Source organism: Scleropages formosus, chromosome 7 (genome assembly GCF_900964775.1).
Source record: "Scleropages formosus chromosome 7, fSclFor1.1, whole genome shotgun sequence".
Classification (NCBI taxonomy): Eukaryota; Metazoa; Chordata; class Actinopteri; order Osteoglossiformes; family Osteoglossidae; genus Scleropages; species Scleropages formosus.
The window spans coordinates 5457345-5480829 of NC_041812.1; the positions used below are offsets into that span (position 1 = coordinate 5457345).

The 23485-nt window shown below is 43.0% G+C and overlaps 1 protein-coding gene across 2 annotated transcripts in view; it reads right to left on the minus strand.

Moving 5' to 3' along the window:
* Positions 1–18905, minus strand: part of LOC108937535 (transcriptional activator GLI3-like) — a 77869-nt gene extending 58964 nt beyond the window's left edge. For both annotated transcript variants that reach the window (XM_029253811.1, XM_029253810.1), the window contains exons 1-2: positions 18545–18905; positions 8880–9053 (exon numbers count right to left, since the gene is read on the minus strand). In XM_029253811.1, the coding sequence (XP_029109644.1) occupies positions 8880–9012 (133 nt within the window). In that variant the 5' untranslated portion in view covers positions 9013–9053; positions 18545–18905. The remainder of the gene's footprint in view (positions 1–8879; positions 9054–18544) is intronic.
* Positions 18906–23485: the final 4580 nt, after the last annotated feature.

Sequence of the window (23485 nt, forward strand, 5' to 3'; positions counted from 1 at the left end):
TATTTAAGAGTTTGTTCAGTGCTTGAGATCCTTTACTTGTGTGCAAGCCTCTTACAGTGACTCCTGTAGCAATTTTATACTTGTGAGCTGGACAGAAGCAGGTGTGACATTACAGCTGGACAGAGTTCAACAAATCAGGAAAGAAATTAAATGTTCAAGATGTTGTTCTGCAGTTTTATTCAGGTGCACCACAGAAAGGGCACACTCACATAGTTCTTTGTGTCCTTCAAAACTGTCACAACAGTGGCTGCATTCCTGAAACGCAATGCAGACAACCAATAAAGAGGAAGGCCCCTACTACGAAGTCCCAGTCCGTTACATCCTTTCAGAACAGTTATTAAAAGACTAAGACGATCCTCCAGCCATCTGCGCACGTGTTTCTTTTGGCCATAATAACTGTCCTCTGGGCACTTGGGACTGTGCTGGGGATTGTGGGACAGAATCTTTCATATAGAGAGTCTTTGACTCCTTGTTCCCACTGCTGTCCTCCAGACAACACACATTTAGCATGCAGAAACAAAGTGTGTGTTTTAGATGTGAATCATGGACACAAGACCCAGGAACAATGAGACCACATGTTTGATGCAGAAGAGCCCACTGCCTCAAACTTGCAGCTCTCTGACTGCATACAGCAAAGGGCTAGACCGTTGTCTCACCCATTCAGCCAGACTAGGTTGTGGGGGTCCTCGGCTGCCAATTCTTTTCCCAGCCGAAAGACCAACGCAGAGCGGCGTTACTGCACAATGAGCCTATTGAGGACGAGGAAGTGGAAACCGGTTGAGGCTTAGAACAGGCACTATGACACATGTAGTGGTGCTGAAGTCACGGACGTAGGCACCCACAACTCCAAATAGGAGAAAGACATTACAGCTGTCCCAGAAAAACTTTCATTTTAATATCTCTAAACTCAAAAATTAGCCATCTCAGAACCAATAACTACAGCAGCGGTGAATGATATTACCAACAACCTTCTTGTGAAATATTTTAAATGTTGAGAATTCTTTATGTTCACCATAAAAACAGTCCGACAGCTTTTTTTGTAGTTAAGCAATGACATGTACATGTCCCTGGAAAATAGCATTTCAAATAAAAGATTGCACTTGTAAACAAAACAGGAAATTTACAGAGAACAGTGGCTTACACTTATGAACATAAATCAATGCCATTAGAATCACCTAATTTATACAAAAACCTGAGGAAAAATACAGAATCATTATTTTAGTTTTTAACTGTTGAATTCATTTCAGAGGAACACATTAAAAAATTATGACAATAATTTTCAGAAAGTCTCAGCACCATGGCATGTCAGATGAACAGTGCGCATTCATAAAACAGATTTACCGAAGATGTACAGAACAAATTCATTATTGATAAAAGTGGGATTTCTGTAATGCCAAGCAGTTCAACAGAAAAACAGTATGAGCAGTGCATTTGGAAAAGATATAACTATAACAATTTATATCTACAGTTTAAAAAAAAAAAAAAAAAAAAAAAAAAAAAAACAAAAACTCCCTGACGCTACCAGTGTTATTCCACCATTAAACCCAAAACCCAGATTCCTTTCAGCAAGTATTGCATTTTCCTATCAAAGGAAAAACTAGAACAGTTTACCACAACTGTAGTTGTTGCTACAAGGCAGATTTATAACTGGAAGGTTGTGGGTTTTAGTCCCAGGAGGAGCTCAGCTATTGTGCATCAACAACTTCAGCTCATTCAATAAAATATAAAACAGCATGAATGAATGAAAATCTAAATTAAGGCTGACTAAAAATGTTGCCTAAATAACATAACTGATGGCGATTTAAAAAAAAAAAAAAAGTAAAGAATGACTGTCTGGAATAACTTCCCGCCAAAAAAGCCAGCGCAACACGAAGCTGCACCGCCTCGATTCAGTGCATTGATACATTCCTTTGTGTCATTTCCTAGGAATCTCAGCTCCTTTCACACTCTAAGCTGGAGCTATTTACAACTGCGCCAGCATGGGGGGAGCAGAGGAGGGGTAAATTTAAGGGGGGAAGAGAAGAAGGGGGAGAAGGAAGAAGAAGAAAAAAAAAAAAAAAAAAAAAAAAAAAAAAAAAAAAACACACCCCTCCTCAGCTTCTGTTACTAATCAATCACTGGGAATCAGTGCCACGGTTTACAGCCTTTGATCCAGGCTGCCTTTTCCCACTGAGGTGGGATAGAGAGGGGGGGGGTAGTAGGAGGGCAGGAGATGGGGCCAGCGGGGGCATGGGTGAAGTCACAGAGGGGCAAGGGCTTATGAGGGTTACTGAGCACAGGACCCCAGCACCACAGGGTTATTGTTATTATTCCACTGCTCAGCAGTGCCCTGCACAGGCAAGGGGGCGGAATAATCACCCGCTGTTTTACTTTTTCCCCAGGCCCAAGTCAGACATGCCTTCACCCCATCAGGGGCAACTTTGAGACAGGACAGCACCTTTGTTAAAACGCTAATGACAAACTCTGCCATAATATTTGTGCTTATCATATTATTACATTCTATTATTTAACTGACAATTTTCTCCATTTTACATACATTTACATTTTATCCAAAATGACTTACATTAAGCTACTATTTACTTATAATTCCAATATCCTTGTATGTTCAAACTGCAGTGTTATCATTTATGCATTTATATCATGGAGGGGATTTTCAAATGTTAATACTAGAAAGGCCAGCTCCAACTACTACACGACCTGCCATCGGTATTCTGTTATCAGTGGCAATGAAAAACCAAACAACAGAAACAAGTTCTTGAAAACGTTTCATTAAAACATAGTTATGAAAAGCTTTGTAACATTCGACCAGCAGCGAGCCCCTCAGTCAGTCCACACACTCCAATTTGCTCTCCTGTCACCATTGTTTCCATGGACAGTCAGGAATTACCCACAAAAACTGGCTATTTGTTATCAAAATTTTAAAAGCTATGGAAAGACTTTACAGAAGTTTACAGAATTGTTGAATTTCATATAGAAAGACATTTAAATAACAGAATTACTGAAAAAAAAAAAAAAACTGAAGCGTTTAAATTAAAACTTATGACACAGTTAAATAGACAACCCAGTATGCATGATGTGATTTCTGTGTGAAGATGCCTTGCACGTCGTTCACTGGAAGGCAAGTCTGCAGCTTCACGTGCAGCTGTCCAAAGGAAGAACGCAAAAGGGAAACGTCTGTGCATATGAACCGGACGGGGTTCTGGTTTTAAATTGAGGCCCATAAGCTGTTACCATAAGTGTCCAAGTGAAAGCGAGGTAATAAATGTGTCCATTTCAGAGGAGCTTCACTTCTGCAGTCGTCAGCCTGTCTGCAGCGGCAGTCTGAACGTCGGCCCAAAGCGAAGGGGCCCCACATATCTCCAGCCGGACAGAGCTCCACATCCCCTGCTCCTAAACAGCGCACGCTTGCTCACACACTCATTGCCTCTTCTTCACACTTTCCACTTTTAAATGTGAATATTCTGGTACTGAACACCTCTCCTGTATGCAAAATGCCCCCCTTCCTGGCACTTTAAATGTGAAGCAGCTCTCTTGCACTTTGAATCACAGACTTTGCTGCTCTTAAAACCTGAAAGGAGCCGACTCGTTGCTGCTTCACTCTGTGCAGCATGGGGTTAGCAAGCTGGCGCCCTTATTCTTCGCCGCACATGCCCCCTCTGCCCCTTGATCCTCTGCTCTCTGTGGCCCACTGAGGATCTTCCATTGCACGGAAATTCGGTGCCCAGCCACCCGAACCCAAACCCTTAGGAACCCAGGAAACACTTTAGCTTCTTCCCTCTGGGTCTTTATCCCCCCCTCCACCTTTTTTCAGCAAATTATCCCGTGACGACAGGGTTTATATAGTCAAAGAGCACCCCTCACCCCACCCACCCAAAAGCAACAAAGGAATCAGGAGACATTGTGGTCCACCTGACTGGCAAACGCTGGGGCCTGCACTGACCACCCCCCTCCACCAGCACCCTGAGAGAAACCAATCAAAGTATTGTTGAAGCACAGTCGGACCTTTGCAACCCGCCGGGCCAAGGAATGGGACAGGATATTGGGAGCATATAGGAGGAATCTAGCATTAGCCAGCCATGTGGGAGCACTCACTGAAGACCCTGTGATTGAGCAGGAGCACCACATCTTTATGAATTTAGGGGCCTAATAGTGTGCGTGAGAGAGAGAAGCAGACAGGACATGACAAAGACAGTGATCTGGACAGGGAACTGACCTCCATGAGATTTTAAGGCTTTTCATTGCTATTTTCCCTTAGAGAGGTGCCCCCTTTCTCTTGCATCCTTAAGTTAACTGGTTCAAACAAAGCAGCACAATACATTTACATTTATGCCACATTTATGTAACTGGAAAATTTGAAAAATACATGTACATTTATTCATTTAGCAGAGCTTTCTCCAAAGTGACATACATCTCATAGAAAATACAATGTGTGCATTACCTTAACAGAAAGAGACTTTAACCCAGACATTTGATTCTAAAGTAGTTGTTACTTTCCACCATATGAAACAATGTACATCACACAAGTAGCTGTATAAAACTATCCGAATATCAACAATTCCTAAACACCTTCCTAACAATAATTAAAATATATACACATTTACGTTACATTACAGAAGTAGCAGTGTGAAGGTTTATCCGTTGTTTAACAGGTATGATCTCAAAGTTACACTGCATGAAGACTTACACATTATATGAACTTAGATCATAGGTGAAGTGAGTCTGGAAGAGGTGAGTTTAAGACCCTTTTTAAATGCGGACAGAGATTCAGCGAGGGGGGAGGTCAACCCACAACATCGAAGCCAGAACCGAGGACCTTTGTGCTTTGCAGTAAATTCACAGTGATTTGATGTCAACCATTCACATAATTTAGTCAAAAACAAAATATTTAAATATAACACTATAAACACTAAAAAGAGTAGTGCACTATTTTAAGCATTAATGAAATGAAATGCAAGTTACTTGTACTGGGAGGAAAAAGCCTGTGCTAGAAAACATGCTCTCATCACTTCACAAAGCTAATATTAATTCCTCCACTATGTTTATGCTTCACTAACATTCCCAGAGTTTTAAAAATGCACCCTGCCTACCCCATACTCCCCCAGCTCTGCTAAACAGCCCCAACATTCGTCACCACAATTAAAAGCCCCTCCCCCAAAGTGCCATGCTATGCACATCCCAGTAGGCTCTGGCTATGCAGACTGTTTGAGGGTTCAGCAGCTGTTCCAGCAGTGGGGTGAGGTGGGGTGCGCAGTTGTGGCAGCAAGCATTGGGTGGTTTCTGAAATAGGTACTCTCCAGCTTACTTAACCTCCGGGACCATTGCATCTAGTAGTGGTACTCAGTAACTTCAACTCTACAGAAAAAGTAAACTCCTTCCATGCCTCCTCTTTTTATCTTTCCAGAGCAGCTTTAGATAATAATCTCACGTTCATCGGCACAGCTCATCACACAAGTCTGCTTTTACTACAATTTAGGGGAACCAATTAATTCTACACTACAGCTTGTACATGAATGTAAATATGAGTGTGAATACGATGCTGTTAATCGAAGAGGCATACATGTATTACAGTAAAGGCACCCAAGTCATATTCATCTTTCCTCAATTTATCTAACTCTCCCCGTTTTTATCTCTCAAGGGAATGGCAGAGATGAAAAGAGATTAATCGCTCCCACTTCTTGTACAGCGCTCATTCAGATCAGCAGCAGATGTACGCGCCTTTGCTTGGGTGCTATATGTCATTTCTCAGATGTGGTTTCAAGAGACACCAAAGGTGTGGAACAGCACCGAGGAGATCTATACATTTACATTTATTTAGCAAATCCTTTCCTTCAAAGTGACTTAAAATGCCAAGCTACTTATAAAGATTTACCCATTTATACAGCTAGGTCATTTTTAATGAATGAATTCATAATTACAACGTACCTTGCTCAAGACTACTACAGTAGGAGGTGTGATTCAAACCTGGGTCCTTCAAGTGGAAGGCAGTGGCTCTAACAGCCACTACCCATTGTCCAGTTTGAACATTTTCTTATAGGCAACTCATTTTGCCTAATTCCTCAGTTAAGAGTCTGGGAGTGATGATTGACTCAAGTCTATTTTTCTCTCAGCACATCAAAGCCACAACCCAGACCTGCAGATACATCGTGCACAACATCCATCCTTACCTCACAACCAACTCTGCGCAATTACTTGTCCAGGTTATGGTGATATCCCGTGCGGACTACTGCAACTCTCTCGTCTGGCCTTCCTGCTATTGTCATCAAACCTCTGCAGCTGATACAGAACACTACTGCCCGAGTTGTGTTTGACTTACTGAAGCGTTTGCATGCATCTCCCCTACTCGGTTTTCTGCACTGGTTTCCCAGAGCTGCCCGGATCAAATTCAAGACCCCGGTTGTGGCCTACAAATGGATCAATAGAACTGCTTCCAGATATCTACAGGACTTGATCAATCGCTACACCCCAACCAGACTGCTACACTCTTCCACATCTGCCCGCTTGGTGGCCCCACGCACGAAAGGTAATGCATGGAGGTTCTCGGTTCTGGCTCCATTGTGGTGGAACGACCTCTCCCCCTCGCTCAGAACTGTTTAATCTCTGTCCACGTTTAAAAAGGGTCTGAAAACTCATCTCTTCTGGAATCACTTCGCCCATGATCTCTGAAGTTCATGTAAGGTATAACTGTTCATGATCATGCTCAGACTAATCCTTTACAGAGCCACTCCTGCAACGTAAAGTAAATGTTGGTATCTCAAAAAAAAAAAAAAAAAAAAAAAAAAAAAAAAAAAACTACTAGGAAGGTGATTAGGAATCGGAGACATTCTGGTAAAGTTTTATGCAGCTACTTGTGTGATGAACATCGGTGCATATGGTAAAGGAAACAAACTAACTGTACTTAAGAGTCACATCTGCAGCTATGCCTCTTTCTCCTAATTGTATTTTCTAGGAGATGTACATCGCTTTTGAAAAAAGTGTCTGCTAAACGAATAAATGCAAATGGAATGTAAATGTAAAATGTAGGAGGAGGCTGCAGGCTGCTGCTTTAGATTCTGCCCCTGTAACCACTATGGTACCTTTCCACGGAAATACCAACAATTCGTCTTTGCCACAGCAACACAGGTAACACCAGGGCTCACCTATGCCAGCACAGATCAGGAAATGGTTATGGTATGTGCTCTGCATACAGGGTAAATTAACTCGGGTCAGCTCTAAACCTGGTTAAGATCAGCAGGACTAAGAATAGTAACTGACTGAAATTTCACAAGGATGGACAAAAAATATCTGTTTTGACACAATGTCTTTTTACAGCAAAAACCTGCAGGTGAAAGAATTTACATGTATAGACATGCATTTAGTAAATATTTTTCAAAGCCATATTTGACAGAATATTAAAATATCTAAGTATCTAGTGGTTTCCCCAAAATTCAATTTAACATTTATTTATTTATTTAGCAGACGCTTTTCTCCAAAGCGACTTCCAATGATCTCTATGTAGTGTTATCAGGCCACACACCTTATTCACCAAGGTGACTTACACTGCTACATACACTACTTACAATGGGTCACTCATACATACATCAGTGGAACACACACACACACACACACACGTCACACACTGGGTGAATTTTAATATTAAATAATGGACGGCTTACACATCTTTCCCAAATAAAGATTTCCTACAAATGGGAGAGTCTCACAGTATGTTAAGTGCAAGACTCCCATGTTTGAAGACATGTGATGTTTGCTACTTCCCTCCCAGGCCAAACAGCTCCGCTTCGAACCCACAGCCGTCTTTCATTAGCCCTGATTGAGTTATTGCTGCCAGCCCACTCCTGCAACCCCCGAACCCAACCTCAACCCCCGCCTTGTGTCCCCCGGGGAGCCGGCTTTCTCTCACAGGGAAAATGTTTTCTTAAGCATCCCCTGCAAAGTGGCAGTCACTAGTCACCAACGTCCAGCTGTACCCAATTACTGCCTGTTTTTGCTGTAGGAGGGGATGTTGGGGTTAAAGTTGTACGTGTCTGGAGGAGGGTGAGGCAGGGGGTGTTGATCTTGGATTACACCTGGCAGAAGGTTACGCATTCTGACAAAAATGTGAAGCATGCATTGTTTATACTGCACGCCAGATATGCAACAAAACTTAATATGTACCCCCACAGTCAGCTTTAAAGCTACACTTTATACACCTTAACATGTATATCAAATATACATACACAGATGTGCCTTCAATGATGGCAAAACTGGACATGTATTTTTTTATTTTAAGATGTCTTTGGAGCAACTCTGGGGATTTAAAAGCTCAAACATAGGAATGTCAGATTTAAGAACAGAGAAACATGATACTTCACTCCATGAAAAAAAAGTGGCATCAAGGTGAAAAGTTTCCAGGTTTAACGCAATTCTTGCGCTTCTCCTCAGGCTGGCAGTGATGTCTTTTTCCTTGCCTTGATTAATAAAACAGATTGCCAAAACATTGACCATCTGGGAAGGAGAGAGAGATTGAGAGCGTTCCTGGGAGGCCTTGGGATGCATTCCCGAACCCCCGGCCTGCCACGCTACTTCCTGCAATAACACAAGCTCCCCACATATGGAGAGCGGATACCCCCCCCCCCCCAAAAGGACTAGGGTCTCGGATCTCAGACTCAGGTCCTAGAATGATCACACTCTAAAACCCACAAATCAGCCAGCAGTCACAGAGGACAAGTACCTCCTCAGACCTTTCTAAGACCCTTACTGCTCTTTCTAAGGGTTGAAACCGCAATCTGATCCCATTTCCTCTTTCTGTTCTCCTACGGCTACTTGAAACAAACCCAGGCAGACCCAGTGTGAAAGGCAGATCTCTTCAGAGGAGCCGTTTTGGCGGGAAGGCTGGTCCTTACCATTGGACGTGGTGCTGGAGGCCACAGCCTTCTCGCTGACATCAGTGCGACTCGAGGAGCCCTTGGTCGCCACAATGCTCTCCACCCGCTTCTTCTTCTCAGCGGCAGAACTGGCCTGGGATCGTGCTTCCATGGCAGCTTGACACTCGTCAGGGACACATCTGCCTCAGAGACCTGTGGGACCACAACAGTAGACAGGCACATGAAATGAGCTCAGCCACCTTCCAGCATCTTCTACAACTACAGCAAAAGCCTCATTTTAGTTAGGCAAGTTGGGACACCACCGCCTTGCATTTTACTTTTAGCATTCAGAAAGTGCACAGCATCCAACAACCAAGAAAAGGAACATTCATTTTATATTTTTACCAAATAAAACAAGGAGTTGCATTCAACTGATTCTTCAAGAGCTGCATTCATCAGAAGAATTAAGTTTGTTATAGCAACACATCATATTTTTCTCATTTCCACTGAAGTACACAAACCATGACACAGGGTGTATATTTCCTTCTCTGCTTGAGATGATTAACTGGAAAAAGTTCAAAGGCTAATGGATTCCTCACACCTGAATTCCTTCAAGATACATCCCTAAAAATTATTATAAACACACACAAGCCAGCTCAATCCTTGTGCCCAATACATAGTGCCACATAACTGTTCCTTGAGGCATGTTTGGGAATTCACTCTCGTTTTACGTGTTCGTACACATTTGGCAACTTCACCATCTCTGATTTATGGGCCTTCGTCTTTCTGTAAATGGTCTATGTGGGTCTTTAAATGTCGTGTGTGACTAATACGCGTGTTCCTTCCATTTAACTGTTTGAGAAATCACCAGGCCTTCCCCAGCGCTTCGCTATGCTGGAATCAAACCGCACTCATGATTTAAACAGCACCGGCAGAACCTGCTGAGTTTTTGCTTTCGCTGGACCGCAACTGGTGACCGTTAAGAGCCTGGCAAATACAGCTCCAAAGACCAAATTGGACACTTGAGAGGGTTTCAAACATCTGAACAACTCTGTTACACCACTGACAGAGCCAGCGGCTTGCTGCCAAATACCCCAAGCCCGGAACTCTGAGCCCTGTTATGGAAAAACACAAAGATTGCATTACCATTCATTTATTATTATTCTTGCCCTACTCTCTCATCACTGGGGTTGTGTGCGGTAAATCAAGGGACACGGGGCAGCAAGGACAATGGATACATAAGGAGTGAGCATTTCACAGACTGCTTTGGTTAAAAATCCTGGAGGGCAACTTCACAAAAAAAAAAATACAAAGGCTTGCAAATACCAGAGATCAGCAGCATCAGTCAAAAGTTGAAGTACACTTGTTAAAAACAGGTTTTCTTCATAACTGACAATGTTACATCATATAAGATTCTATAAACACTTGGAGATGGTTTTCAATTCTTCATTTACAAATCCTCAAAACAGCTATCCTTTGCTAAATAACACAAGATTAAATTGTCAGCTTATGTATTTTTGACTGAGACAGAGCATTGATGTTCATAAAGACATTTCTTTATCTACCCACTGCACTTATTCTTAGGTTATAACATCCATACAGCATCTACACCATGAATCGCAGGTAAATAAACCCAGCCACAACATGCAGCATCTCAAACATCCACATGGCATTTTCTCAGCATCACTGCAATTCTGCACCCAGGTGATATTGTAAGAATTTCATGGAAAGGTTCTGTGACTTGATCAGTACCGCTGTAAAGGAAGACTTAACTTCTCCATGTTTTAGCTCTCAGCTGAACCTACCAACCTACCGCTCCACCAGCCCCTCCACTTACTCTTAATACCCTGTCTTCAACAGGCCATCGTTACAATATTCAGTCTACATGACTTCTTCCTTCAATTACAAGGTCCCTGACTGCTTATGAGGGCTTCTAATTGACCTTGAATTAAACCATTTACATGGGAAACTGCCCAAAAAATGTCATTGGAATTCATGTAACACCAGTTTGTTGTTCAAGGAGGACTTCAGGAACAGTGTTTACATTGTTTTTCTAAGTCCTCCCTCTACAATGTTCTCATCCAACATCTACATCTGCTAATAATCTCTATGAAGGAAGTGTCATTATTCTTCACCAAAACACTACAGTGAAGATAGCAGCTACAACAACTTTAATCATTCTGTGATTACACCATAATATGTTTACAATCAGAACTGACCCAAATGTTTTAAACTTAAAAGAGATGGGAGGATAAAGTTTCAGTTCTGGTTTTATACTACACAAAGCAGCCATTCCCACTGCACACCGGTCAGTCATACAACCATTATTTATGCTCAGCTGGCAGATCCAACAAACTCTTCACCCAAATCCAACTGCTGACTTCGGCTTGACTGGACTTTTACTGGAATTTTGCCAAATGCCATGTGTGCGGAGCCCCTCCTAGCCTTCAACTCTGCTATCCTACACTGAGCCAGGTGTCCAGGAGTTGAAGAAAGGGAAAGGAAGGGAAGGGAGTAAAAGACTGGTAAAAGGAAAGAAAGAAAAGGAAGCGTAAACATTCCTCCGTCCGACACTCGGCTCCTGGCCGCTCAAGCGTGGCCGGCCCCCTTTGTGCTCCTCACATTTTCAGAGCTGTAATTAAACCCGAGACCTTTTCTCTCCGTAATCCCTCTGCCCTGTTCTTCAGCACTCTGGCACCCAGGGCCAACCCACAGGTGTGCTTTCTCTTACACTCTCTACCTCACCCCCTCTTTCTCGCTCCTTTCCAAATCCCCTCAGTCCCTCCTCAATTAGGGCTCCAAACCTTTCCATTAATAACAAATTATACGCCTGATCCTATAATGTATCAAAAGCATGTGTTTTAGCCATTCTGCTTTATAAACATCTGATCGAGTTACACGCTCTGCACTGACCGGCCTCAGTTACTCACTTGTGCAGATTTTACATTTCGCTCCAACACGAGGCCCTCAGTGACCTGCAAGTCCTCAGTGTCAAAACTAGTCTCACTGCAGCACTTTTAAGAAGAACCTCAGTCTTTTGACAACGGGAGGGGCCACTGGCTCGGCATGCCACAGATGCACATGTGGATTAAAAAAGTTCTTGATAATGCCTTCCCAAAGGAGCTCCTCCTGAATGCCGCTGCGCAAACTCACGTTGCTTAAAAGCTAAACTCCTCACGATGTGCCACGAGTTAAAAGGGGGGGGGGGGCTGCTTTTCGTCTTTTAAACCAAATCCATATCATTTTTACATCATTGCCCACAATGAAAGCATCTCTCAATGAAGATGAAGAGATAGTCCGTGTCCATTAGTGTTTTTTTCCACTGGTGTAATTTCTTCATGAAAGAAGACTGTGATTAACTAGCTCTTTAAAAAGATGCCTCTTGGGCAGCATGCAATAATAGCATTTATTTTAAGCACATTATAAAAATCAATTTAACAAAATTTATATGCTTTGCCAAACAAGTCTCGAAGCTGAATGCCTGTAAACAGCCTGCAAATTAAGCTGAAAGGAAACTTTTTCCTAATTACATTGTTACTTTTAATGTACTAATTTACCATGCTTATCTTTACTAAGCATGCAATATTAAATATGGAACATATGCTATTCAACATTTGTGTATATGAATTTGCTTTTAGGATTTTGTGTATATTTATTCATGTAATAAAACTGATAAGGCACATTTGTACTGCTCAGTTTTCAAATCCAAGATATAGAAGCTGTAAACTTCTGTGATTTGTTGTGGTATTGCCCATTCTGCACTGTTCCAGCATTCCACATCTGCAGTATTTTTTGCCCATTAAGGAGAACATGAGGTTCACCTAAACGGACCTGAACAACCTGCAAGTCAGTGACTGATTTTCCTTTATCAATACTGCAGTGATTTTCAAAGCACTGATGTTTTTTCCTTTACTTTCAGAATGTTTCTCATGTTTATTTAATCAAAGCTAACAAACACATGATGCAGTGGCAGAGTGGGTAAAGCCGGTGCCTCACAGCACTTGAGCTGCTTGGTGAGTGTGTGGTTCGAGTGATATGTGGAGTTTGCATGGTTCTTACCATCTTTGTAGCCCACTGACATGGACAGGAGGCGGCTCACAGCAAACCACTTCCGTTCCTCCCTTGCAAACCACACGAGTGATCACTATGACTCAATGGCACATCCATCATCAGCTGTCAATTTCAGTTAAGTTTTTTGGAGGAAATCATTACACAGGTGGGGATCCAATTTCTCTCTTCAGAAAGATCCAGTCTTCTTCAGTGTGATGATAAATTGCTACCGTTCCTATCTTTTGCACAAGTAAAGGTGGAAAATTCAGACAACTGTGCAGCAACTGATCTGCTTTTAAGATCTGCAACAGACTTGATGGGAAGAATGCTATACAAAAATAAGCTGTTAAAATGAACTAAATAATGACAAAGGTAAAAATGAACAAACTTCTGATCACCAAGTCTTTGTGGAGTTATCCGTTTGACAAATCTCAAATTCTCTACTGATGACTGAAATTAAAAATATCAACGACAATCTGTATATTACATTAATAATAATAAAAAAAAAAAAAAAAAAATCTTCAGATTGTGACATCCTGTTCCGACAAAGCAAGAGCTGGGAATGGCACTGAGATGACAGAAGAGCTTCCAAATGTTAATTAAGGATATCCATTTACTCCCAAAATGAACTGCACTGACTGTGATCACAACTGCTCCAAAAATCAACTAAGTCAGATTTTACAAAATAAAACACCATCACATTATTGACCTTTCTTATTCTTTCAGGATATTTATACACATCCAGCAGTCTATGGCTTGACAAAAGTCTATGGCTTATGCCTCTTTATGCTTTTGGCTCTTTTTCTGAGTTCCCATTCAGTCAAGGACATCTTTCTAATATCTGTAGAACCATTAAGAACAATGAGACCTTGATTCATGAAGTCAAACCCACCTCACAGCAAAATAACTTGCTGCAGGACAGCAAAAGTCAGACAGCCTAGGAAAGCAGACTACTCAACAAGAGGAGTCCCTCAAGATGCCACTTGTCAAGCCAATGACCAGAGAGGCATCTTCACTCCCCTGTGGGGCCTTGGTGCACCTGTGTAAACTAGATTTTGATGCTGCTATTGTGGAAGGCAAGAGGAGTCGATCAGATGAGATTAAGAGAACCTTGAGGAATATCAAATTGAAGCAAGCTTGTTCCAATTGTACTGTACTTCCTGTCTGGTGTGGGCACACTGCCAAGCGTTCCCACGTAGCTGAGTTTTCAGGAACTCTCAGATGGGGGCCGAAAGAAAAACACACAGGCCATGGCATTGGGGGAGGCGGGGAACCACTTCATCCCACAATCCTGCTTTCACCTGGATTAACACATCACCATTTGATGAAGATAAGAAAATTGGGTATCATGAATATTCTCCAGGACTCCACCACATTTCCAGATAACAGAAGATCTGACTTTTGTACTAATAAATCCTACTGTTAAATCTGTAAGTCAGTTGTATAATATCTTTATAGATCTTAAGTATGTCAGTCCCTTGGGATACAAATTATTCACAGAATAGAGTTAAAAAAAAAGCATACAAATAAGCAGTAACATGTGTACTCCCGTATTTAATAGGCCTGTCTATCTTCACATTGGACCCATCTTTAGGGCACGCTAACTAATTAAAAACCAATCAGCCCACTAACAGTGGCAGGGAAACACAGGTTATACATATACAATTGAGAACACAGAGCCCTCTCGTAAGGAGCAGGTCTTTGTGTGTGGAACACAAGGCCTGGACCCAAGTCCTTTGCTCCCCACAGAGTCCATTACAGCAGCTCTACCCTTAACACAGCTTGCTTTGCATAAAAAAAGTGATTAGCCTCCGAAATGCCCACAATGTGAACGAAAGGGCTTTCAGGACCTCACTGAAATTTGCTCAAATAAAAAAAAAAGAGTGCTTTTTATTTTTCTGAAGGGGGGCATTATTTCCCTACTAGACCATTGCCTTTACTTTTCGCATGGAGGGGGGGCCCCGCACTGCAGGCCCATAAAGAGCCTTTCGGCCTTGACTTCTCTCTCGTGTCCCTTAGCCCCACCCCATGCAACTGGCTCCTCCCACAGCTCCCGGTCATGGAAATCAGTATCCAAGTGACAAAAATTAAAGTCCCTGTAGATCTTACAAGTGTAGGTCCATTTTCCCCCATTTTCTGGTAAGTTATTGCATCTTGCATTAGAGAACTTGTACACACTCCATGGAAAAAAAACCAAGTTATTACCCCACCTTGGCCTGATCTTCAACTTTTTTTCCCCCTCTACTAGTCTCCTGAGCATTTTTACCACACAGGCTGGCAAGAAAAACATGCTACTTTCATCTTATCCAGACCTTTGTTGTTCAAATTCATATGACTTTTGAGGAAAAAAGACAACCACAGGTCTTCCCACTGAGACACGTGGGCACGCTTTACTAACTCGGGTGTTTTAACCATGTACAGAAGTCCAAATGGCTACATTTTGCATGCTGCTTTGGTTTCATTCTGCCACTCTGATACTGGATCACAAGGCTAATTCTTTGGTCAAGTTTCAGCTTCCCCAGAGGGTCCATCAAAATATAATCCTATAACTCTGACCTCTGAAACAGCTTGCTTGTGCACAAGTACTTTTTCCTTTGGTGTATTTCTTGAGAAATACGGCTTACAGGCACTGTATAGCGTACTCGTATACTATGGATGCGTCTGCCTCTTTTCCAAGTGGCAGAATTGCCTTTCCCCACCCACACCCTTATAATCTAAATTACTACCGCAGTACTTCACACATTAACCCTTTTTTTACTACAAGTATTTTACCAGCTACATCACTTTACCAACACTCACGTTCATGCAGAATACAAGAACTAAATCACTCACCTCCTATGAATATCTAAACACACACTGCCACTCCCCAAAGAAGCATCCTAAAGTGAACAACCACTACCTAACCCACTGTTATGCTGATGAGAATTTTTTTCTAACTTGTTGCCTGCTCACTTTTAGAAGACACCTTATGACATTAACACAACCTATGCAGGTATCAAATATGTGTCTAAAGAGTCAGAAAGTAACCCTGTGGGATACGGGAGGCCAAGGGAGAGGACTTCGAAGTCTGCTGGCTGGATGACCCTTGTGATGTCCGGAAGCATTACAATTCCGAGTGCAGCAAGGTCATTTTTGGGAGGGGGGCTCACCTCTCACCTATTGGTGGGGCTGTGCATTTTTCAATACAAAGGTACTATGCTCCAAACATAAACTTCCCCAGTGCTACTATATGATGGAATGGTTAAATAGTTCTGTATTGTGTACATCTATATGGCTGGTGGTGTACAAGCTTCTCTAACGGAAATTGATCTTTTCACATCTAATAGTGTTTAGAAAAAAACTGCTATTGCATGTCTTCCCTTTTAACAAGAACTAAAACAACACTCACATCCCATGAACATCTAAGCACATGGATGGTGCCTGCCAATCATTGACAGGAAAATAACAACATCTTAGCACCTCTAACCCTGCCCAATCAAACCCCAGGCCTATTAAGCACACGCTCACACACAGTGGCTGCTACCGAAATAAGTATATACTTACCCATCACACTGTATTTTTTATTTCACATTATTTATATTCATGACAATGGGACTGTAAATCAAACATTTTTAGGTACTCACAATTTAATGATATAAGTATATAATGTACACACTTCAGATCTATAAATTACAATCATTTTCGCAAGAGGCAAAATATAATTTAAAATTAAGTCTAAGCCATAGTAAATACACCAAGGAAAGTATGAACAAAGACATACCTCAGAGCCCCAAGTCAAAAAGTTTTTGCAGCCTTAGTTTGAACAGCATTATTAAAAGTTGAAATAATGCAGACTGAGATAAATACAAGTATTTATACTATTGTTCTGCATGAAAATGTATATGATCCTATGACAAAAAATATTTTAAAAAATTCTGAGAATGACTAAAAATGGTAAAAGCAAAGTTTGCTGAAATATATCTACACTTTAACAGATTTTGCATGCATTGATTAGACATGAAAACCAAAAAAATCATCAACAAAAAAAAACACCTTAATGTATTAGAAGTCAGTTTAGAAAAGTTGTAGTAAAATGCAGAAATGTAAAAACATTAACACACCCGGTAGTAATTTAGTAAAGTTTTTAATATAAGTATTTTATCTGTTACAAGAGAAGCTAAAAAAATACACATTTTATTTTAATCCTATTGAGTATGAGCAGTAAATGTACCTGGGCCCACCTGAGGCAGCTGTGCACAACTTTAAATAAAGCAAAGGATGTTAATGTATTATGGTAATACTGCATTGTAACTTCTTGTAACTTATAATGCCACCCTTGAAACAGAATGCATTAAAATACATGAAAATAGTCCAAATAAATGTAAGTGACATTGCATTCTGCTGGTCAGCAGAATATAACTGTGATAAATTCTTTAAATTTAGATAAAAAGGGGAACGGGTGGTTCCATTCATTTTTATTACTTATGTGAAAGTTTTTTGGTTTTTTTTGGACTTCAAAAAAGAAGTTTCATTAGGAAGCAGGTACGTACGTACCTGTCAGCTCTAAAACACCTGAGCGAAAGCGGGATTTCAAAACTTCAGAAACACTCGGTTGGCACAACTTTTCCGGCAAGTAACACACCTTGACACACACATCCCTGGGATGTTTCCAAACATCACTTACTGCTGAATGAATGAATGAATGAGCTGCAGGAGCTGAGGGGGATTATTTTCCACAATGTTTACTCAAAGAGAACTTCCTGGGACACGCAAAATGCACGTTTGTGCATCTTCTAATTCGTGCCATGAAACTCTGAGAGAGGGGAGAAAAAAAAAAAAAAAAACAATTTTACAGTTTCAACACTTTGCAGAGTCACAGTTTCCATTCTGTTATAACTTTCTCTCATAAATCAATGCAGGGGGAGGGGAAAAAAAAAATGAACCGTTTCCACGAGAAACTAAAATCGATAACAGGCAGGACAGTGGAAAAACCTACTCAAATATACAACCATACACTTGACATGTATAAATATTTAAGTTAATATTATGCACAGCTACATACACTGCGATATATGCACCAAGGGACACGTGCGCAGTAAAAGCCGCGGGAACAGTCGCGTGCAGTTAGAAAATCAGAATTTAAATTAAACAAAAATAAAATATCTAAGAGATGATGAATTCAGTCAGTGGATCGACACTTTTTTTTGGGGGGGGAAGAAGCCCGGAAAGTGCGGGGGTGGGTCCCCTCACATCAATCTTTTGCAGTTTTTTTAATGAAACTGCCCGCACTTTTTCCCTCAGGAAAAAGAAAAAAAGGAGGCGAAGTTGAAGTTGTAACGGAAACACAGAGACTCCTCAGACTGGGACTAAAAGTCGCCCAAAGAGCCCAAGTGCATCTCGTGGCACCCGGAGGGCATCGCGAAATCTCATTTGTGCACTTTATTGCGATTATTATTTAGTAATTTTCATTTCTGCTTCTTCTTCCTCACACACTTGCGCTGCTCCCCGCAAAGTAACTTCGCGCTGCTGCTGCCCTGACGCGACACTCACTCGCAGCGCGGACCGGGGGGGACGGGGAAAAAATAAAAAAATAAAAAAAGACAACAAAAATAAGTTGTTTTTACCGCCAGAAAACAAGGTAACGGACGCGCTGCGGTGTCGTGTTTCGTACTTACGCGTTGCTCTCTCGACTTTCCCTCTCTCTTCCTGGTCGCCCTCGGAGCTCCGGCAGCCCCGCGCAGCGCTCCTCTCTCAGTCTCTCTGCCAAACTTTCCCCAGGAAAAAAAAGTGCTCAGTCTCGAGCTGTCCCGCTCCTCCTCCCTGGTTCCCGCCGCTCGGACAGGGCGCGAGCGCCGGACGAGCGCGCGGCTGCCGCGCGCACGTGCCGCGGCGACGGGGCGCGCGAGGGGCACGAGGTGCAGGGAGGGAAACCGGCCCGCGCGACCTGCCTTGCTGCTCTCGGGAACGGCGGTGCGGCGCTCGGCACGGACTTTGCTGGAGGAGGTGGAGAAGGAGGAGAAGAAATGTGGACCTCCAGCTGCTGCTCCCTCTCCATAACTCCTCCCTTCAGGGCCGCTCCCGCCCCTGCCCGCGTTCCCTCCTTCCTCCCGCCCTTTCTGCCTCACTGCCTCCGTCCTGTTCCCTGCTTCTTCTCTGCGATCCTTTCTGAGAGTTGCACTAATCCAGAAATGGAGGGGAAAAGGGTGCAGTTAAAATAAGTACTACGGTCTGAAGAAAGACCGAGTGAAAACTGGATGAGTGGCCCAGTGTAGGTAGTGTATCTAGCAGTGTAAATCACTGCGGTGAATAAGGTGTGTGGGCCGCTGGTAACACTACATAGAGTTCATTGGAAGTCTCTTTGGGGAAAAACCTCTGAAAAATAAATAAATGTAAATGTAAAACTGCACTTTTTGCCACAGTCTGACTGAAATATCGAAAGATCCTCAATTAAAACAGAATACAGAAAAACACAAGTACATGTACTACATACACACACACTTTCAGAACCGCTTGTCCCATACGGGGTCACGGGGAACCGGAGCCTACCCGGCAACACAGGGCGTAAGGCCGGAGGGGGAGGGGACACACCCAGGATGGGACGCCAGTCCGTCGCAAGGCACCCCAAGCGGGACTCGAACCCCAGACCCACCGGAGAGCAGGACTGTGGTCCAACCCACTGCGCCGCCGCACCCCCGTACTACATACATTTACCTTTATTTCTTTAGCAGACGCTTTTCTCCAAAACCACTTCCAATGAACACTGTGTAGTGTTTTTGGCCCACACACCTTAGTCACCGCGGTGACTTACACTGCTAGATACACTACTTACACTGGGTCACTCATCCATACATCAGTGGAACACACACACTCTCTCCGTCACTACTACACAGCTACCAAAGTAGTGCTGAAGCATCACGGTCACCCGGCAAATATGGAACAGAAAGTATGGCTGGTGCCTCACAGCTCCTGAAGTGTAGTTTGGACATGGGTTCAGATCCAGCTCGGTGTTTGTGGACTTGCACGTCCTTCCTGACTTCGTTTTGGTTTCTTCTGGGTGATCTGATTTCCACCCACAATCCAAATACTTGTTCTTCAGGTGAATCTGAGACTCTATGATGCCTCTGGTGTGTGAATGTTTGTGATCTCCCAGTAACAGACTGGTGGCCCATCCAGGGCGTGCTCTTCGTCATGCCTTATCCTTCTAGGATGGGACAAGTGGTTCCTGAAAATGGCTGGATGGACAAGCATGGCTTCTGTATGCCAGTTGGAAGAAGTCAATACCTGTGGATTCAAAGGTTTGTATAACATGGGCCTGAAATTTCTTCAGCCCTTTGGTCATACAGATTTTTTTGTTCTAGTCCCTTCTCTCAATGAATTGATAAAATTAAACTTCTGTTGTATGGCGTAAACAAAAATTCCTATTCAACATCAAGTGCAGCATGGAATCTGGAACCATAAACTCTTCCTTCCACAGCAGCCCAGCAAAAATCAAGAATATGTCTTGCCTGGCAGGACCACACCAGTCCCCTAAGAGATCATCCAATTTACACTTACATTTACTCATTTCACAGATGCTTTTTTCTAAAGCAACATACATCTCAGAGAAAAATAAAAAAGAGTGCATTGCAATAACAGAAGGACAGATTTGGATGCAGACATGTGATTCTAGATTACAGTCAATTTGTCACATTCCACCATATGAACCAGTATACATCCCATGAGTAGCTGCATAAAGACTTTTTCATTGTTAAACAAATTCCTGTTAAACATGTAAATGTTTATTTTTAAGAATTTTTATCATGCACTTACAAGATCTGGTGAGAAGTTCCAGTTCACTATTGGACCCTTAAACCTTCTATCAGGCCACTTAGCCCTCTACCCGACCACTTAGTCCCCTACTGGACCAATCAGTTCTCTATGGAACCACCCGGTTCCCCTACCAGAGCATCCAGTTCACTACCAGACCTCCCAGTCCCCTACCAAACCAGAAAGCCCCCTGCTGGAAAACTCAGTCTTCTTTTAGACCACTGAGTTCCCCATGGAACCACTCAGTCCCCTGCCGTACCATTCTCATCTCTACCAGTCCACCCAGTCCCCTAGTGGACCATTCATTCTTCTGCCAGATCTCTCAGTCCCTCACTCATTCACCCAGTTCATTACCAGACCACTACCAGTCCACCCAGCACTCTACTGGACCACCAAGTCCTGTACTGGATCATTCAGCTCCGCACCAGTCTACTCAGCTCCCTACGGAACCTCTCAGTCTCCTGCAGGACTATTCAATGCCCAACCAGATCCCCAAGTCCCCTACCAGACCACTCAGTTCCCTGCCGACCTGTCCAGTTCCTTACTGAACCACCTTGTCCACTACTAAACCCTCACTGAACTGCCCAGTCCTCTATTGGAACCACTTAGTCCCCTACCATCCTGCCCAGTCCCCAGAACCTTGCTTGATACCATAATTTCCTACAGAGTGTAAGATCACAGAAACAGAACGTACAGGAGCCCCTTCCTCTCTCAAGTGTTCCAAGAACCCATCAAAACAACCAGCCAATGAATTTCAATAACCACTTGTCCCAGGCAGGGTCGCGGCGAGCCGGAGCCTATCCCTGAGACATTGGGGGCAAGACTGAAGGGGTGGTGGTGGGAGCACACCCTGGATGGGACGCCAGTCCATTGCAGGGCCACAACTAGATCCCCAGGCACACCGCTGGGAAAAGGTACTGAAGCAATTGCAGGGGAAGCACCTTGCTCATGAGCTCTACAGCAGGAGGCAGGGATCGAGCGGCAACCGTCAAGGCCAAAGGCAGCTGCTCCAACCACAATGCCACCAGCCCCGTCAAAACAGTAAATATAAAACACACACACACACATTGCCTGAAACTGCATGTCCCAAGTGGGGTGGTGGTGAACCAGAGCCCAACCTGGGAACAGAGGGCACCAGGCTGGAAGGAGGGGGGACACACCCCGGACAGGATGCCAGCCTATTGCAGGGCACCCCAAGCCGGAGTTGAACCCCAGACCCACCACATGGCAGGCCCCGGCCAAACCCGCTGCACCACCATGCCTCCCCTGGAAGTAGCAACAGTTGGATATTTCATAGAACTTCTAAAATGTATCAGACTGTTTTTTGAAAAACAGGAACCCAGACATTGGCTGCAAGAAAGAGAGCAGCCCCAAGATGAGCATCTCCATGGATTCCCAGTGTGTCCTCAGTCCTAAAGCAGAGCACCTCTCCCCACACCTCCTGAGAGAGATGCACAGGGTTCCTGCAATTCGTTCTTTGGAAGACAAGTGGCTTCTTGTTTGCAACCAAGTGACACTTTAACCCTGCAGACGGTTCACTAGACCTGCTAACTTAGGAAATCAAAAGTTCCAAAGAACAAACATTTGTTTCGGTATCTTTATTACAAAATATGGTATGAATATAAAAGATGCTGGAAGAAAATACAGTGGGTCCCCTACTTATGAACTTTATGGGGACTGAAAGTTGGTTTGTTTCGCAGAAAGTTAATTAGTTGCGTCACGTGGTGCATCAGAGGCTCATCATCTGTGTTATGATTATTTTCTATCATAATTCTATATGCAGCTACTCTGTAATGTGAGCTGGTAAAACTGGTGTTTTTGGGCTAAGTGACGTATTTTAAGAATCACGTGTCTGTATCTGTATCTCTCTGTCTCATGGTGAAAAGCACTTTTGTTTGCTCTGAGCTGTACGCTCCTTTGGAGAGAAGTGTCTGTAACAAGAATACATGTGAATGTTTGCAGTATAACCGCTGCACATGAACAGACTGGCAGAGGCTCTCATCCCTCCCGCCGGTGAGCCGGGATGCCTCGTGCACGTGCCCGTGTGTTCTGGTTGGGCTTTTATGACCAATTATGTGTAAGAAAGCACAGTGAACGGCCCTTGTCAGGGCTACAGCAGAGTGTTGAAGAACTTCAGCAGTTACTGTTATTGCTTCACAGCACCTGGGTGGTGCGAGAGGTCATGGGTTCGATCCCCGTTCCGTCTGTGTGACGTTTGCTTGTTCTCCCTGTCTTTGAGTGGGTTTCCTGCAGGTGCTCTGGTTTCCTCCCACAGTCCAAAAATATGCTGTTCAGTTTCCCCCATAGTGTGTGAGTGATAGAGAGAGTGTGTGTGTGTTCCACTGATGTATGGATGAGTGACCCATTATAAGTAGTGTATCTAGCAGTGTAAGTCACCACGGTGTATAAGGTGTGTGGGCTGATAACGCTACATAGAGTTCATTAGAAGTCGCGTTGGAGAAAAGCATCTGCTAAATAAATATAAATGTAAATAAATGCTGAATACTTCTCAAAAAAAGTTTGTAGCAGCGAGAAGTTCGTTACTTGTTGTACATATCTTTTACAGCGTAGTACGTGTTTTCCATAGCAATGAGAAGAGAGGTTTGTTAACATGTTCTCCTACTGCACATGATTCACTACCACGATGTATGTACAGTGCCCTAAATATATTTTCACTTCAAATATCATCTAACATTATTAAAATACTTTTGGTGCTTTGCTTGAAATGCTGTATACACTATAGCTTGTAGGTACCAGCTGAGCCCCAAATGCATTTAGCACCAAACTAGTGAAATTAGTGCTAGGTCATG